General features: G+C 45.8%; 1 protein-coding gene across 1 annotated transcript; it reads left to right on the top strand.

The window, feature by feature from the left end:
* The first annotated feature begins 18222 nt into the window (after nt 1-18222).
* On the top strand, nt 18223-18906 carry LOC119381993 (uncharacterized). Its single transcript, XM_037649739.1, has one exon. The coding sequence runs from the start codon at nt 18223-18225 to the stop codon at nt 18904-18906; it is 684 nt and encodes a 227-aa protein (XP_037505667.1).
* Nucleotides 18907-20081: the final 1175 nt, after the last annotated feature.

Genomic DNA, 20081 nt, shown 5'->3' with positions numbered 1-20081 from the left:
TGAAGTGGACGGGGGGATGGCCGCCGCGGTAGCTCAGTTGGTAGAGCATCGGACGCGTTATTCAAAGGTCGCAGGTTCGGTCCCTGCCCGCGGCAAGCTATCTTTTCGTCCACTTTTCTTTCTTCACATTTACCTTACATTTACTAGTAAAAACATCCCCTATACTTTCCTTGGCATTATTGTCTGTTAGTGCTCATTAATATTGTGTATAACAAAGAAAAAATTAACACTTCTTTCCTTCTATATATATATATATATATATATATATATATATATATATATATATATATATATAACACAATTACATTACGATGTTGTTGCAGCATGCACGCATAACTCCGTCATATCGAATAGCTGAATAACCGAGCGACGCCTTCTAGCAAGCAATGCAGTGCACATAAAAGGAGTCGCAAGCACTTATTTAACACAACGCTATTCTTCATCAAGATTGTGTTTCTCCCATCAACAACATGATTATTCTTAAATGTATATACTTCCACCTAACAGTTAAAAATTTTAAAATACAAGAGAGCTCCTAAACTGAACGTCTTTTTGATACGTGGCGGACCTTGACCTCAACATTTCATTTCAGCTCTTAGAACATAGGCTACAGTTCCCCTTCAAGGAGAACAAGTTTACAAAACTTTTCACTTAGAACCCAAGATGTCAAAGCGTGCGACGCATGCGCACAAACCCGCACACACGCAGACAAAAAAGGAAAGGCCGTTTTTCCGTCCACCATCTGCGGCAGCCATCCGAGTCAGTCATAACGCGAATGCGGTTACCCGTCGTCCCTGTGGTTGCATTTGTCCTACACGTTTCTTCAGTCTTACTTAAACGTACGTTCAAATAAACAAAGAATGTCACGCTTTGTTTTCTTTTGACTCTTGGTTTTGACACGCCGACAGAAAGACAGCGAATTGCACAAGAAACATCATGCCGCTCTCAAAAAGGCTCGCGTACAGTGTCCACTAGGTGGGGGCACTGAATCACAGCGGACAAGACGGTAGCATTTTTTTTCTTTTTGTTTAGTTGGAGAACGTCGAGTCGTACTAAAGTTTATCGACGCCAGCTAACTTCAACGCACCGAAATGCTTTTAAAAGGAATACGGCCTGCGTAGTTGTCCTCATTGTCGTTCTTGTAATTGCTGGTATGTGGTGGTGGTGTTGTTGGAACAAATTAGTTTAGTTTGACAGTAGAGGCCGGCAGCTGCTCCGCCTGCAGCATAAATTATCAGGGTGCACCACACTTCGTCGGTTATCGCATGTTCGTTCGTCAAACTTATTTCGTCGATAATTGACCTCAAAAGCGTGGCACATCAACGTTCATGCCAAAAGAGCAGCAAAAATAACAGCAAAAATAACAACTAAAATAGAAGTTGAATCCAATGCAGGGACAGCGCTTTGAAGCCACCGAGAGTTTCAAATTACGCACAAAAATTCGCAACTAACAACTAGCAACTGTAATTTTCAGAAGCATTAGATGCCGCCGCATGAGCTCTGAGCAATGAAGAAGCTGTAGAGCCCGGAAGCCGCACAAATTTTTCGTGTAAATTTTTTTTCGCTCAGCATGCGTGCCTGCTGGGTCATCTAAGACGCAGTGCGCCTTCAGCGCTCCGTGCAGACAGCGGCGAGGGGTGGTATAATTCAGCCGCTCCAGGCGATTGTATATATGCGTATTTTTATAATGTGCGTAATATATTGTGCAAATTTCGCGGTGCTATATTTATTCATGTGTTACCACTTCTGCTTATGGCTTCATTTAGAAGCCAGTAGGAACCCTGTAAATAAAAAAAGGCGAAAAAATAAATAAAATAGTGTTTCCAGGAGGCCACACCCTTAACCTCCCCTCCCCACTTTTTTTTTTTCTGTGGTACTGTGCTACGCTCTCCTAATACCATATGAAGAATAAGTGCAACCAACTGCAGCAGCAGTAGCAGCAACCGCTCTCAGTGCTGCTTGAGGAAGAGGATTAGTTTATCGATGCAGTGGAAGAAAGCTCAGGCTTGGGGTTGCCTGCTATAGCTTGCAGTTACTCTGCGCTGGGGAAAGTTTAGAGAAAGTGGGTTAATGGTGACGATGTGAACTGGAAGGCTTGCAAGAAAGGCGTGGGTTCCTTGTGGCGGTCATCATGATGGTAGTGGTAACCTCCATGAATACTACAAATGTGTGCAAATTTAGTTTATAGGGATCTTCCTTTTAGCAGTGGGCGAAATAACCCTATTTCCAGTTCTCAAGAAGGATATTGTAGGACACGTGGCAGCGTTATCGTTAGGCTATCAGCTGCATACCCTAGGTATAATAATAATAATAATAATAATAATAATAATAATAATAATAATAATAATAATAATAATAATAATAATAATAATAATAATAATAAACTTACCAGTTTTATGGGTTTTTTTGCGAATTTCGCGTGACATAACCACAAAGCGTAGGTCTTAGCGGAATTACTTCTTTGCTGTTTATATTAAAAAAAAAGTGTCTTCGAATATTTGTCGTTGTAGCCACGATACCTGGAGGTGTAAAAAACGATGAAGGAAGCTAATAAAATGGAGGAAGAAATGCGCCTAGTGCACATCACCGCTGGCGGCTGGCTCTCGGGCGCGGCGTCGGACTTCTCCAGGTTGCAGGCATCTTTCCACGCTATTTGTGGATAAAAATACTTAAGCACTGTAAACATACTCAATCAACAGAACGCATAGTAATACCGTAACAAAGAAAACTTATGGCAAGTAAAAGTGAAGAAACACCAATTGAGTTCTGTTATCATTTTTTTTTCCTTAACGAGTCTGTCACCTATAAAAACCCAGGGTTGTACCTCGGTGCGCTAAATAAACTAATTATTGATTCATTGTTATTTTTGTTATCATTTTATGATTGACATAATGATGAAAGAGAAACAAACCTCGAAATCGGTTCCTTATTTTTACAGTCCCAAGGGGAAAGAAAAAAGCATGTTTCTTGCTTTATTATTCTTTTCTTTTTCTCGCCTCTCACACGCATGGCTTTGCAGTGCCTTTCTGTTTTTTCTGGCGGAAATCCGTGAAGTAATTATCTGTTACGCGAATTTCATAACATTGCCCAAATGTTTTCTAGAGCCTCTATTAAGGCTTGACAGCTGCTTAATGAACGCTCCTGCGCTGCAAAGCAACACGGCTACCTGAATCCAGGCCCTCACTATATACGTCCTCAATGAGTGTGGGCAGAGGAAACCAAGCGCCTCGATAATTTCAATCAAGAATAGACATAAAAATCGAACAAACATCAAAAATCAGTATTGCCCGCCATGTACCCCGATAATCTCTTACGTCACAACTGCGGTTAAAAGAATGTTTGTTATCTACCTCCATGGACGTTATTGGCTCTTCCAGTTAAGTATACTGACAATGGTTTTGTGCGTTAGTTGCTCATTGCCATAGTCTTAATGGCTTTCAGGTGTCGTCATAGACTATTCTCTTTCGTTCTTTCGTGGCCTCTTTTCCCTTCTGAAGTACAGCGTAGCCAACTCCAATCTCCATTGATTAACCTTATCTCTTTCCCTCTCTTTCTCTCTCTCTCTCTCCAGCTACACCTACGTTACGCATCGCGGCTTAGTTTTGTATGCACCACATTGAACTAATAAATGTTAACTCCACAAAGGAGTCCCAGAAATTCCAACGTGCGCTTTACACTGTTTTACTGCCGTTCTATGGATTTTTTTTTGTTTTTTATGCTGCAGATTCATGGCCGCTAATATTGAAGCCTTTTAAAAAGAAACTCCTCCTCTCGCCTAGCCACGATCATACCGTAACATGACGAAACCAGCGCTGATACAAAAGGAACACCGTAAAGAGAAGGATAGGACCTCGCTGTCCCCAGTGGCTGAGCGCCGGTTCCATCACGCATTCAAACAGAGCTCGCCCAGCTTAACGTGGTCACGCCATAACACATATTAACCGCGGGATGAAAGTAATAGTTAGCTAGTTGTATTTCTCCTTTCTTTCTGTGCAAAGTAAACATTGTTTGTTCATTTTGGGATCACCCACCCACGCGCACGCACCGAAAAAGACAAAAAAAAAAAAGAAGACATTTTATGAGAGCATAATCAAGTGCAATATCTATAAAGCAGTGTTCACTAACGACGTATATAATACACCACGTCCTATCGCAGTTCATATTTCACAAGCGACAGCGCTAAATAGACGGAAACAAAAAAAAAAGACGCACTTCCTGTCGTCGTCTTTTTAGCGCGGTCCCTTGTGAAATATGAACTATATCACCAACTCGCATAAGTTTGCTTTCAATTATCCTATTGCGAAGCTCCAATGATGTTCCTTTATACTTAATCACGATAATTTTACCTTTATTGCTGTGTTAACCTGTGTTCTTTTGATTGAGTATGTTTACAGTGCTTCACTATTCATAGGTTTAAATAGCTCTTTCGCAAGGTTACTCTCTGTTTTACTCTTCAGTTGTAACAACTAGGATTCATTCAACTATCTTGCTGTCTGAAGAAAGACATCGCTTTTACTTTTCTGTGTATCCATACGTCGGTATCGCATGTCAGCTTCCTCGACCTATCTTTTCTTTCAATGGAAACTTACGTATATGGCCTATTTTTATTTATTAAATGCGAAGCATTTCTTAGCGAACTTCTGCGACTTTGAGCGTATCTATCTATCTATCTATCTATCTATCTATCTATCTATCTATCTATCTATCTATCTATCTATCTATCTATCTATCTATCTATCTATCTATCTATCTATCTATCTATCTATCTATCTATCTATCTATCTAGCCGCCTACAACTTTGTGCTCTCCTGGCCGTTTCGTTAATCGGATGAATACCAAAATTGGTGTGTCATAACATGGCCTTATCACGAACATAAATGACAGGTCATATCATGAAAATCATGACACGCATGTCATGAACAGCATGACTGACATTCCACGGCCTTTGGGCTCCCTGGCCGTTCCGTTAATCGGATGTATACCAAAATTGGTGTGTCATAACATGGCCTTATCACAAACATAAATGACAGGTCATATAATGAAAATCATGACACGCATGTCACGAACAGCATGATTTACATTCCACGGCCTTTGGGCTCTTGCGGCCGTTCCGTTAATTTCATATACACCAAAATTGGTATGACGTGACAAGAATTTATGACGAACATAATGACTGGTCCTAACATGCAAATCATGACGCGCATGTCATGTGCAGCATGATTTACATGACATGGTCTCTGGGCGCTCGCGGCCGTTTAAATGAAGGGATATATACGAAAACTGGTATGACGAGACATTTCTGTATGAAGAACATAACTGACTCGTGATAACATGAAAATCATGACATGCATGTCATGTATGACATGATTTACATGCCATGCTCATGGCGCACTCGCGGTCGTTTCGCTAGATTGATATACACCAAAATTGGTATTGTGCTATGTGACTGTATGAAGAACATGAATAATAGGTCGTAGCATGAAATCCATGACATCCATGACATGTATGTCATGATTTACATGCCACGCTCATGGTGCATTTGCGGCCGTTTCGCTTGCATGATATACACCAAAATTGGTATTGCGCGACACGACCGTATGATGAACGAATGTGAGAGGTGGTAACATGAAAATCATGACGTGCAAGTCATGTACAACCTGATTTACATGCCACGCTCATGGTGCGCTAGCGGCCGTTTCAGTAGGTTGATATACACCAAAATTGGTATTGCGCGAAGTGACTGTATGAAGAACATGAATAACAGTTGGTAAGATGAAAACCATGACATGCATGTCATGTTTGTCATGATTTACATGCCACGCTCATGATGCATTCGTGGGCTCTTCGTTAGCTTGATGTACACCAAAATTGGTATTGCGTGCAGCGACTGTATGACGAACGTAAATGAGACGTGGTAACATGAAAATCATGACATGCATGACATGTATGACATGATTTACATGTCATGCTCACGGCGCACTCGTGGCCGTTTCGCTTGCTTGATATCCACCAAAATTGGTGTTGTGCTATGTGACTGTATGAAGAACATGAATAACAGGTGCTGGCATGAAAACCATGACATATATGACATGTATGTCATGATTTACATGCCTCGCTCATGGTGCACTTGCGGCCGTTTCGCTGGCATAATATGCACCAAAATTGGTATTGCGCGACACGACCGTATGACGAGCGTAAATGAGAGGTGGTAACATGAAAATCATGACGTGTAAGCCATGTACAACCTGATTTACATGCCACGCTCATGGTGCGCTAGCGGCCGTTTCAGTAGATTGATATACACCAAAATAGGTATTGCGCTAAGTAACTGTATGAAGAACATGAATAACAGTTGGCAAGATGAAAACCATGACATGCATGTCATGTATGGTGTTAACATGAAAATTATGACATGCATGTCATGTATGGCATGATTTACATGCTATACTCGTGGTGCACTCGCGGTCATTTCGCTCGCTTGATATACACCAAAATTGATGTTGCGCGATGTGGCTGTATGACTAACATAAATGAGAGGTCTTAACATGCGAATCATGTTATGCATGTCATGTACGGTATGATTTACATGCCACTGTCATGGTGTGCTTCCGGCCGTTTTGTTAACTGGATATATACCGAAATTGGTATGGCACGACTCGAGTGCGTGATGAACATAAGCGACAGGTCATGCATTGTATATACCAGGATATGCGTTTCATTGGCATGGTGTATTGTAGAATGTACATGCATGCGTGCATGGCAAACATGCGATGTATGGTGGACTAGATGCCATGGCATGAATGATTTCATTTGGCTCAAAGACAAACAAGGCGATGTATGCAGCTCTTTGCTGGCTGCTTCGCATTATATCGATTCCCACAGTGCGTGGGATCTGCCGAATTTTTTAAATGCGAAGCATTTCTTAGCGAACTTCTGCGACTTTGAGCGTATCTATCTATCTATCTATCTATCTATCTAGCCGCCTACGCCTTTGTGCTCTCCTGGTCGCTTGGTTCATCGAATGTGCACCAAAATTGGTATGGCGTAACATGACTGTATGACGAACATAAATGACAAGTCATAACATGAAAATCATGACACGCATGTCATGTACAGCATGATTTACATGCTACGCTCATGGTGCGCTGGCGGCCGTTTCGATAGTTTGATATACACCAAAATTGGTATCTTGCGACGTGACTGTGTGACGAACATAAATAAGACGAGTTAACATGAAAATCATGACACGCATGTCATGTGCAGCATGACTTACGTGGCACGCTCATGGGGCGCTGGCGGCAGTTTCACTAGCTTGATCTACCCCGAAATTGGTATTGCGCGACGTGACTGTATGACGAACATAAAAACTCGAGTTAACATGAAAATCATGACACGCATGTCATGTACAGCATGAATTACGTGGCACGCTCATGGAGTGCTGGCGGCAGTTTCGCTAGCTTGATCTACCCCGAAATTGGTATTGCGTGACGTGACTGTGTGACGAACATAACAACTGGAGTTAACATGATGATCATGACACGCATGTCATGTACAGCATGACTTCCGTGCCATGCTCATGGAGCGCTGGCGGCCGTTTCGCTAGCTTGATCTACCACGAAATTGGTATTGCGCGACGTGACTGTGTGACGAACATAAATAACACGAGTTAACATGAAAATCATGACACGCATGTCATGTACAGCATGACTTACGTGCCACGCTCATGGGGCGCTGGCGGCGGGTTGCTAGCTTGACCTACCCCGAAATGGGTATTGCGTGACGTGACTGTGTAACGAACACAAATAACACGAGTTAACATGAAAATCATGACACGCATGTCATGTACAGCATGACTTACGTGCCACGCTCATGGGGCGCTGGCGGCGGTTTCGCTAGATTTATATACACCAAAATTGGTATCTTGTGACGTGACTGTGTTAAGAACATAACACGAGTTAACATGACAATCATGACTCGCATGTCATGTACAGCATGACTTACGTGCCACGCTCATGGGGCGCTGGCGGCCATTTCGCTAGCTTGCTCTACCCCGAAATTGGTATTGCGCGACGTGACTGTGTGGCGAACATAAAAACACGAGTTAACATGAAAATCATGACACGCATGTCATGTACAGCATGACTTACGTGCCACGCTCATGGGGTGCTGGCGGCCGTTTCGCTAGCTTGATAGACACCAAAATTGGTATCTTGCGACGTGACCGTGTGAGGAACATAAATAACACGAGTTAACATGAAAGTCATGACACGTATGTCATGTACAGCATGACTTGCGTGCCACGCTCATGGGGCGCTGGCGGCCGTTTCTCTAGCTTGATCGACCCCGAAGTTGGTATTGCGCGACGTTACTGTGTGACGAACATAAATAATAGGAGTTAACATGAAAACCATGACACGCATTTTCCTCAATGACATACAAGACGATGTATGCAGCTCTTTGCTGGCTGCTTCGCATTACATCGATTCCCACAATGCGTGGGATCTGCCGGCTTTTTTTCTCTGTTAGCTCGCGACCGCATGAAGTGTTAGTATAATAAACAGCGCAGTAGGTTCAGTTGTGGTCCTTTTTGCAAAGTTCATTCAAAACGTGATGAATACATCAGACGATCGGTACCAAAGGCTCCCACTGGTGGAGTCGTGGAACGGTAGCAAGGTGGCTGCTTACCGTAGCTTCGCCTCTAGCTTGCATTCACTGCTAGCTTGCATACACCTGCATGCTTTGCTCGCCACCGCTAGGCACCGACGCCTGCGAATATTGACTAAAAGCTCTTTGCTTCTAACGATGTCAGCGGGAGCGGATGTACGTGTACAGTTCCAGAAACCTAGAATTGTTCAGACGGGACGTGATTGCTTTTTCTAATTATACAGCTTGAAGAGGAAACATCTCGGCAAATACCAGCGATCGCCGTTTCATTTTGCTCTTTGAATTCTACACCCAAGGGTAGAATTGTGTGCTTTATTTTGTCATCATTGAGAACGAAAATATTAACGGTAATGGGTTGCGAAAATAAGCAATGAAACTGCGCCGCAGCATTATGTGCCTCGTACATAATTAGGGTTCCCGTTCCTCTATATGAAGGGACTAGCAGCAATTTCGCTATTTCGACAAATGAGACAGTACTATTCTTCGTGAATGCGGCGCAAGGTTGTGGCTGTGATTACCAAGTACTTCACGCAATGAGGGCTCCATGAATGGTTGCTTTGCTTCACTACACTCCCTGTCTGGCCTATGCACGTTACACTGAATTATACTGTTGCAGCGCAATATCATATTTATACAGCGTTGAATGCGCAGAAGCCACGGAGGCTGCAGTACCTATGCTAGATTTGGTGGTTCTCTGTGTGTGCTTGCTTGCTTGCTTGTATGTATGTATGTATGTATGTATGTATGTATGTATGTATGTATGTATGTATGTATGTATGTATGTATGTATGTATGTATGTATGTATGTACGTACGTACGTACGTACGTGTGTATGTATGTATGTATGTATGTATGTATGTATGTATGTATGTATGTATGTATGTATGCATGCATGCATGTATGTATGTATGTATGTATGTATGTATGTATGTATGTATGTGTGTGTGTGTGTATGTATGTATGTATGTATGTATGTATGTATGTATGTATGTATGTATGTATGTATTTTCGCCTTCGAGTCATCGAGTGCGCACGGGACCATGTGAGTTTTTTCGATGACAGTGAATGGGTGAATGAAAGCGTCCCCTTTACGACGCACGCTGATCTACGTTCCACTTAGATAAAGTTTTCTTCTTCTTTTTCGTATTATTATTATTATTATTATTAATATTATTATTAATAATATTATTATTATTATTTATTACATTACGACCTAACCTTGTCCAGTTGAATTGAGGTTCTCTTCCACTAAAAAAAAACCATATAAATTCACCGCCCAACTTTCGGCGCCTTAGCACAGATTAAGCTTAGTTTTCCTGCTTGTTTTTTTGTTATCTCCCTACCTTTCTGCCACCAATCCCCCACTCATCTTTTACTTATTTCTATCGCCGACCTGTTTACCTTCCCAATGTTGTCCCTATAATCCAAGGGTTCATGTGGGCTACAGCCCTAACATGCACCCGTGTGGATGTCTTCACGTTCAAATAAAACATGCTCCGTCGTTTTCTTGCCGTCGCAATGCATGTACATCTCTCTTAATTACTGAATATCGCTTTATAACTATGCGTACTAAGGCAACCCAACTAATTCGCTTCAAACAGCAAAGCGCATCCCCTTGAATTATCGCAAAGTGCATCCTTGCTTATTTCGTCTTTACCCTTTCGGTATAGTTACCCAGAGCCGGTTTTCTTTCCATTGCTGCTATCCAATACAGCATTCCCGCCTCTATGACGCTTAACGCCCTTTGTCACCATATCGCTTACTCTGCCAGCCGTATACTTGCTGATGAGTCTCCTAGTTCTTTTTCTCAACTGTGAGTCAACGTTCTTCCCATACAAATACCGGAACGCTTTCTCTCCCCAACTTGTCTTTCATGTTCCTTATTTTCTCTTCGAAATTAATTTTCAAACCGATTTTCAAAGTAGCTACCGACTGCAGCGCCTCTACACGTCTGCATGCGGTACAGTGAAGTGTAGTCTGTACCTTTTTTGATTGTCACACTGTGGTATTTTAGGCGTAGGGTAAAATGTAGGGTAACAAAAATATTGTGTAGGGTAAAGTAGGGCAATTTTTACCGTGACGTAGGGTATTTTCCAGAAATTGGTTGGCAAAACTGATGTATGTATGTATGTATGTATGTATGTATGTATGTATGTATGTATGTATGTATGTATGTATGTATGTATGTATGTATGTATGTATGTATGTATGTATGTATGTATGTATGTATGTATGTATGTATGTATGTATGTATGTATGTATGTATGTATGTATGTATGTATGTATGTATCAACTTCGAACAGGGGTAGTAATTTCGCTCTGATTACATTACAAAAACTGAAATAATAAACGACCACGCATATCTTTTGCGCAACGCCACTTCCTGCACGAACGTCTGTCTGCCAAAACTTGTCTCGGAAATTCTATTTTAGCTCCATTGGCTTTCGCAAAACCTTTTTTTATCGGTTACTTTTACGGTCTGTCTTCATCTAACATCGAATTGAAGCAAAGCAGCGCACGAGATGGCGTTCATTATTGTCTCGGAAGATTTGCTGTCGGCTCCTTCAATGCTCTGAATGCCCGCACACGAGCACAGAGGGATAGAAGTGAAAACCTCCCCAGCCATCATCCGCATGGATTTGTGCCCGCGCGCGGAGGCTGCCATCGACCGAAAGGTGGCGCCCTATATGCACCCCATCGTAATCCCACAATCTCTTTTCGTTGTCAATAAAAGCAGCGAAATAAGAAAATAGGGAGGCGTTCGAAAAAACCGGGCTTTGTAAACATGGCCGAAGAAAACCAAAGTAGTGCGACACTGTGGCACGGTTGGTCATGCCCGGATTTCTCGAATTCCAGCCGCCTTCAGATTCGTGTCGTTTATTTTTTTTTCCAACCTGATTCTTATTGCAGTTGCTCAAGGAATTTCTATTTCGCTGTTGTTCAACAAAAAGTATTCTGCTCATGGAACGAAAGCCTCCCATTCAGTTGCCACGAGTCTCGAAAAGCAACAGGGAAACAACGATTTTTTATTTCGTTCTCCTCGGCTCCCAATGCAAAGGCTGCGCACTGGAATTCTTTCTCGACAGCATTGCTTTGTACGACTGCATGCGTGCTGTTTTCAGTTGCCCCCTAAAGCTACACAACGATCTTGCAGATCGACGCGACGAAAGAGTCGATCTGTAAAGCTTTGTTTGATTATAGGAGCGCACAGCTGACAACAGTTTGCTTCTTGTTCGGTCAAAGGCATGTTTCCGATGTCACTGTAGGCCTCGCTTGGTCACTCTTTGCCCTTTTCGCTTCTAAGAAGCCGGCAAGCCATGCGACTCTCTATTGTGTTTTCGAGAAGAGAGTTAGGTAAATAAAAAATACCGCATTGTGGCATCATCACTGAGCATGCAAGCTCCTTTAGTACAAGCTTGCCTGTTGCTAATGTTCCTTTTTTTTTTGCATGGTATTCTTCTCGAACCAATTAACTTTACAAAAGGCGGATTTTGTTCAGGTGGCCATTACGTCGGCCGAGAGCCTGTTCAGCCGGAGCATCAAGCCAGCAAACGTAGACGGAGTCGAGCGTCTCGTCTGTTCAGCTTTGAAGGCGTGGATTGAGAACGTGAGACTTGTAGCCGGCGTTGCCCAAATCCTTAAAATGCTATAGAAGATCTATCGGAGAAGTGATTACGAGGTGAAATGATAAATTAAGGACACAGAAACTTACGTTGTGATTTTATATTGCGTTGCAATGAATGGCGCACAAGTTTGATAAACGCCTTTGTGGTTGCGTCAGCTGATTTCAGCGCGACATCTGCGATGTCGTAAACATCGTAAACTTGAGTGCGACATCTGATGACTATGCAAGATTGCACGCTCTCACTGTTTAAAATGCAGAGAAGTAGGCAGGTGTCCTTTATCCAAAGGCCACAATGTAACCTTACAGGGAACTGGAAGCTAATTAAAGAACATATATGCCAAGCATGCAAAAAGAAAAAAAACGCGTGAGCTTAACTCTGTCTTTCAATTGCTCCTGCGTCACATTTAGAGACGGAGCAATTTCCCGAAATCGCTGCTTCCTCCGACTCATATCATGAGAGAATAGTGTTTATTCGGGCACGCTACAGCCTGTGCCACGTCACTGACACTCCAACTACGCCACGCCCTGCTGAACTATATCTATCAGAAAGCAGGGCATTTATATGCAGTCAGATGCAGACATACGCTCCATTGGCGTAGCCAAGGAGGAGGTGGGAGGGAGTGGTTCAAACCTCCCCGAAGTTTTTCACTCTTTCATGGGTTGTATACACTCACATATACCATACAAACACACCCACGAACATACACAAAGGTTGATTGAGCCAAACCCCACCCCCCATTCCCGTAGAAGAATTCTGGCTGCGCCCGTGATACACTCCCATTGAAGCTACGTCCACAGTACGAAGCACAAGCGCTTCTGTTTGTACGTAATTTCAGCAGCGCTACTTACCATAAAGGAATGAAGGAAGGGGCATTAAATGGAACGTTTTTCTTTGTTAGACACAACCTTGATGAGAACGAACAGACAGTCAAGCCAAGGAAAGTTTAGGGGACTTTTCCCATGCAATAGTCAGCAACGTTCATGTGGTCGCGCCGTCATAAAGTGCGACCGCATATCTTAAACTCTGGCTAGAGTTAGCTGGGACACCCTATGTACAGTTCATTACAGTCGATAAAGCTACGAGTGTTGCATCGGTGGCTGAGTGGTTACGGTGCTCGTGGCTGCTGACCCGAAAGACGCGGGTTCGATCCTGGCAGCGACGGTAGCATTTCGATAGAGGCGAAGCTAGAAGCCCTTCTACTGTGCGATGCCAATGCACGTTGAAGAGCCTTAGGTGGTCGAAATTATCCGGAGCCTTGCACTATGGTGCCACTCATAGCCCGAGTCGCTTTGGGACCTCAAATCCCATGAGCCAACCATAAAGCTACGAACCTTAGAATAACAGAAGGTTGAGCCAGTTGATAAGTATTCATCACAAAGAGGGTGGGCGTGAAAACACGGTGTAAAGGTGTGATCAGTGATGGAAAAGAAGGTAGACGCAAAACTCACCGGCGCAGGCTCCGGTATGGAGCGCCACCTGTCATTCGGGCACACGTGCGGTATTACTTGAGGGATAACTGCTTAGACCTTCTCTAAGCAAGTCAATCGACGGCTGGTTCACACCTGCGCTTCCACTCTTCTATTGATATGCCATGCCTTGACCATTATACGCGTTTCGTCGTTCCTGTGTCTGTGTAGAACGGTGCGTTCATCGCATTATGACGTGCATTTACAGTGCAAAGAAAGATTAAGTGGTGATCATCAGGTTAACGAGCTTTTATGCTCCATTGATCTCTGATTGACACAACAGCCCGTCTGCTCTACGTAGAAACGACAACAGATCAAAGGAACTTTATAAAGCACAGCGGTAAGGTAGTCCGTAAATTTATTGATGTGCTTCACAACACAAAAGACAGTCATCTTTTTATCCTTGACACAGTCGTTCCTTCTCTGCACGTCGGGGTATATCTTACCTAGTTTATTGGCAGCCGTAAACACAACGTTAACACCGTACCTGCTTCCCATATTCTTTATCCTATTGTATAAGGAATGCATGTAAGCTTTAGATACTACACTTTTTATGTGAAAGCTGTCTGCTACCATGTGCGAACTTCACAAAGTGATGGACTTTTCTGAACGCTCAGCGACAGTGGCTACAGCAACGTGAGGGTAACCTACTTCTAAGAGACCTGTAATCTGGGCATAAAAGTAGGCGTTTATTTGGTTCACAACACAATTTGGTTAAAGGCGACCTAAGGTAAGACATGGCGATTCCACTTATAACTACTTGAGAATGTTTGGATAAACATTTCAGCAATGGATATGAAGATCTAGGGGAGTATTGCCAACACATCTGTTCCCCTTGAAACGTCAAGGAAACGTCTAAGGATTGTATCACCCATTCCAAGGTAATTCATTAGTAAACTTCAATCCAAATCCATTAACTTCAAGTAGTTTGCTTTTTGAGGCAACGGCAAATTCAAATCCGTCTTTACTAAAAAAATCCAGTATTTCATCGCGTCACAAAATACCTAAACAACACAATCACCTAAGACGTTCTCTATAGGCATTTGTCAATCTTGCGAAGGTATTGTATATCACTAAGATAAGGGACAACCTTAGAATCAATGCAAATTCCCGATTCCTTGGAACATCAAATTGCAAGCCTTTGGCTCCGAAACAACTACCACTATGGTAAAAGACATCGTAATATAGACTAAGGACACTGTGGCCCGGCCAGCAAAGCACACGAAAACGATCCAGCTCACATACGACACCCCTGAAGTTGGCCCTCAATTACTCCGCCTGGGGGAAGCCCGCCGAAGACTCGTTAGTCTCTGGAAACGTACCAAATGCAACAGTAAACTCCAGATCAGGATTGTAAATATCACTAAAGAAGCAGAGGACTACGCCAGGCAACGAGGGAGACAAAATTGCCACCAAGCGTGCAATCGCCTGCAAGAGACTTCGAGCACCAGACGTACCTGGGCGGTGCTAAAGACGCTCCTAGCGAACAAAGAAAACAGTGTAACCACTAGAAAGAATGTCCAGCGCCTTATACATGATTACCAGGGGACAGAAGAAGTCATAAATGAAGCCAAGGAGAAATTTTGGGGTACAGATCGAAACAGAATAGTGCACTAAGAATTCAATATATACAAGGGTTGCTCCAATCATGAACTAGACCGCCCTTTCACTGCCGCAGATATTTGCGTGGCCTTGAACAACCTTACTGGCAACACTGCTCCGGACAAGCACCAAATAAACAACAAGATTCTTCGTAACCTGGATGGCCAAACACTTGATTCACTTCTTGAATATATCAACACATTAACGTAAGCGTTTGGGCGACTTGGTAATTCATCGTCTCGTCAAGAAAAATTCTAACAGCGCGGAGAAAAAAAAACGAACGGAGCTTCCCTTGCAGCGACTCCCCACCAATGTGCGCATGGTCCTCGCCTTGGCTGCCGACAAAGACTTTACTCAGCTCGCCGAGCTCGTGGACTCAGTGGTGGTGGTCGCTCCACCGTCCGTCGCGGCGCTACAGCCAGACATCCCCCGCCACGCGCCTACGAAAGACCTGCAGGACATTCGGGAGCACATATCCCGTCTCGCCGATACAGTCGCAGCGATACAGGCCCGCAGCACACCCGAAGAGCACCCGCGTTCTGCAGCGCAACGGAGAACCAGTTGGTACTACAGGAAGCATGGCGATACTGCTCGCAAATGCATCCCTCCTTGCGATCATGCGGAAAACGACCGCGGCCGGCACTGAGGGCGACCAGTGTCCCGGACACCTCAGAACGTCGTCCATCAGTGTTTTTCCTCACCAACCGCGACAGTGGCCTGCGATTCATCGTGGACACCGGCGCTGAGGTTAGTGTGTTGCCGGTTGGGTCAACAGATCGCCGTGTCCCCAGTGCGTCTCCCCTTCAGGTGGTCAACAACACAATTATCGCCACCTACGAACATCGCTCGCTGCCACTGAATTTAGGCTTGAACAGAACGTTCCGGTGGATTCTCATTGGGGCAGAAGTGAAGTTCGCCATCCTGGGTGCGGACTTTCTTCGGCATTTCGGCCTTCTCGTCGATGTGCGCAACAGGCGCCTCCACGATCCCGTGTCGCAGGCAACTGTGCAGGGAAAACCCTCAAAACATCCTCCGCTGAGTCCCACTTTGCTCGGGCCGTCCGATGAAGAACGTTTCATTCGCATTCTGCACGAGTTTCCCGAGTTGACGAGGCAGCCGCCAGCCGGCTCTGTGGTGAAGCACGGGGTACGCCACTACATTGCCACCAGCGGCCAGCCCGTACACGCGCGACCTCGCCGTTTGCCCCTGGAGAAGTTGAAAGTCGCCTGACAAATATTTGACAATGCACATGCTGGAGCTGGGGATCACCAGGCCTTCGTAGAGCGCCTGGGCATCTCCACTCCATATGGTTCCAAAGCCCACACCGGGAGACTGGCGACCATGCGGGGACTACAGGGCGCAGTAGTCCCCAACAGGTACCCGGTACCGCACACACACGATATCACGACGAGACTTCACGGTGCCACTACCTTCTCGAAGATCGACCTGGTGCGGGCATACCATCAGGTTTCCGTTGCTCCGGATGATGTCCCGAAGACCACCATCGCAACGCCCTTCGGACTTTTCGAATTTCTTCGAATGCCGTTTGGACTACGAAACGTAGGTCAGACATTCTAATGGTTCATGGACGGTGCTATACGCGGCCTCAGCTTCTGCCATGCCTATCTTTATGACTTGCTAGTCGCCAGCAGCACTACGGAAGAGCCCGCGAATCGCCTCGTCTTGCAGCGCTTAGTGGAGCACGGTGTGGTCGTGAACATGGCCATATGCGAGCTTGGCGTGCCACAGCTATGTTCCTGCGACACGTCATCTCTGCCTCAGGAGTACGACGTCAGACCAGCAAGGTCGAAGCCGTGCAAGGTCGAAGCAGTGCAAAGCGCCAGCTTCGAGAATTTCTGGGTTTAGTAAACGTCTAGCTTCGTTTCATCCCCCACTGCGCCCAAATCCTCCAACCACTCCACGACATGCTTGCGACTTGAAGAAACGGCTCGACACCCTCTCCTAGTCGCAAGAGGCAATGGAAGCCTTCCGCAAGGTCAAAAACGCCTTGGCAAAAGCCGCACTCCTTGTGTACCCCATGCCCGCTGTCCCGCGGTGTGTAATGGTGGATGCCTTCGACGCAGCCATTGGGGCTGCCTTACAGCAGCTCGTTGGTGAAGTCTGGCGCCCGATTTATTTCTTCTCGAGGCAGCTAACCCCTACCGAGCACCGCCACAGTACCTTCGCAAGAGAACTAGTGACCGTATATGCTGTCATCCGACATTTTCGCCATTTCCTGGAAGGTGTAGTGTTTTTCGTCCTCACCGACCACAAGCCGCTTACTTATGCATTGCGCTCGCTAAGATCAGACGGTGGAGCGCACACAGCACGGGAACTGCGTCAAATGTCATATATATCAGAGTTCACGACTGACATCCGCCACGTCAAATGCGGTGACAAAGAGGTAGCAGACGCCCTCTCCCGGAAGCCTATCAACGCAATCGCGCCTACACCACAGGTTGATTTTTTCGTATTGGCAGCAGCTCAACGCGAAGACGACGAGCTAGGACACCCATTGACTGCGTCCCCTTCCCTGAATCTGAAGTGGTTCCCCATCCCCGGATCCCAGGACAAGGTTTGCTGTGACACAAGCATCAGCAGAACTCGCTCGTTCGTGCCTGCGAGCCTCCGTCGCCACGTGTTCCAGTACTTGCACAGACAGTCTCATCCAGGGATTAGAGCCACCCTAAGACTGGTGACGGCAAGATTTGTCTGGTCATGCGTGAATCGTGTCGTCCGACGCTGGGCACGTGTATGTGTAGCTTGCCAGCACTCCAAGATAGAACGCCGCACCTCAACAGCATGGAACACTCCCAACGCCGGATTATCGCTTTGATCATGCCCACCTGTACATCGTCGGCCCAATGCCACCCTGCCACGGACAGGCTTACCTGCTGACCTGCGTGGACAGATTCATCCGCTGGGCGGAGGCCATTCCTATCACGGACATCACCTCCGAGACAGTTGCGAGTGCTTTCCTGTACCACTGGGTAGCCCGCTTCGGGGTGCCCTCCGCGATAACAAGAGACCGTGGCCGACAGTTGGAATCCGCCCTTTTCACTGCTATCGTTCAGCTCATGGGAAACTCGCGCATACTTACGAAGGCGTACTACCACATCAGCAAGGGCAGGATGGAGCGTTTTCACCATCAGCTAAAGGCCGCGCTCACGGCAACCGAGGAACACAACTGGGTGGACTTCCTCGCGCTCGTCCTGTTGAGCATAATAAATTATGACAGTGGCTGCAGCACCCGTTTGTTGGTCCACGGCACGACACTCAAGCTGCCGGGGGAGTTCTTTACGCACGGCTCAGAGGAGGGATCCATAGCTTGCAGGGACTACGCACTCTTCTTAAGCAACGTCATGAGCAAGCAGCGCGCGGTACCTCCACGGCCTCCAGGGTCGCGTGTGGTGCACGTTGACCCGCAGCTCACATCGTGCCCATATATGTTCGTACGACACGACGCGGTTCGGCGACCTCTTCAGCCAGCCTACGATGGGCCGTTTCAGGTCCTCCGCCACGGGAACAGACATTTCGCCATCAGTTGATGCGGCTGCGAGGACGTTGTGTCGCTGGACCGCATCAAGCCAGCACACATGGAGAGCAAGGACACAGTGGTGTCTCCGCCAAGGAAATTGTCGGCAGGACCCCCAACTTCAATGCCAGCCCAAGCTAACGAGGTGCCCACTCGGCTGACGCACAGCGGACGGCTATTAAGAGCGCCCACTCGCCTGGATCTTTAACTCCGTTCGGCAGCTCACTGAGGGGGGAGTGCTATGGTGGCAACCGACAAACCAATCAAAGAAGACGCGGCAGTCCTCCTCGCTATAACCGGTTCTCCCCTCTCCTACTCAACTCCCTCACCACGCAGGGAAGGGAAAGGCGAGGAGAGCGAAGAGACAAGATTAACTAGTAGAGAGTTGGGACTCATGCCATCGGGCTGTCTTTCTTTGCCGCGCATAGGCTCCCCAAGCAACGCTTAGTGGCGCTGCTGCTCTTGACAGGCAGCGCCATCTCTGGCATAAAAGTACAAGCTGGGTGCAGGCAACGCGCGTTTTCCCTTCTCTCCAACGCACTGCCGCTCTCTTCCGTGCACGTGCAGAGCTCTCGCGGTGCACTTACGGCGCCTCACAATGTACCGCCTGCAGTGCGGCTTCAAAAAGATCTTCAAGCTCGATAGGCACTTCCGAAAGGCGAACTTGTTAAAAGAAGAAAGGCTCGTCAATCACGTTTACCGTGGAGACGATCGACGACAACGACGCCCGACTCAAAGCGAAATGCATTTCTCAAGTCGCGATTACACCGTGTAGGACGTATACCTCGCGGTAAGTCTCATCCTGTCATGGTAAAGATAAATAATGGTCCACACGCACTCCGCAAACTTGAGCTTGGGTTCCCTATACACGCTTCCCTACAGACTGAAAGAAGAGGACTGCGTAACTGTGATTCAAGCGTTAATCACAAGCACCATAACCTACGGGACTCCATACGTGGAGAGCAAGAACGGCCAGCGTAACACAGTGAACATCCTGATTCGCAAAGCCTATAAAATTCCATCGGACTTTCACCCACCACATCCATCACAAAACTCCTCGAAATGGGGCTTCAGAATACCTGGGAAGAGTTAACTGAAGCCCAGAAGGCGAACCAACTAGAAAGATTGATGATGATGATGATTATGATGATGATGATCGATGGTGCTTTATGGCGCAAAGGCCATTGG

The sequence above is a fragment of the Rhipicephalus sanguineus genome, chromosome 1 (genome assembly GCF_013339695.2).
Source record: "Rhipicephalus sanguineus isolate Rsan-2018 chromosome 1, BIME_Rsan_1.4, whole genome shotgun sequence".
NCBI lineage: Eukaryota > Metazoa > Arthropoda > Arachnida > Ixodida > Ixodidae > Rhipicephalus > Rhipicephalus sanguineus.
This window is presented reverse-complemented; position numbering and strand designations above follow the sequence as displayed.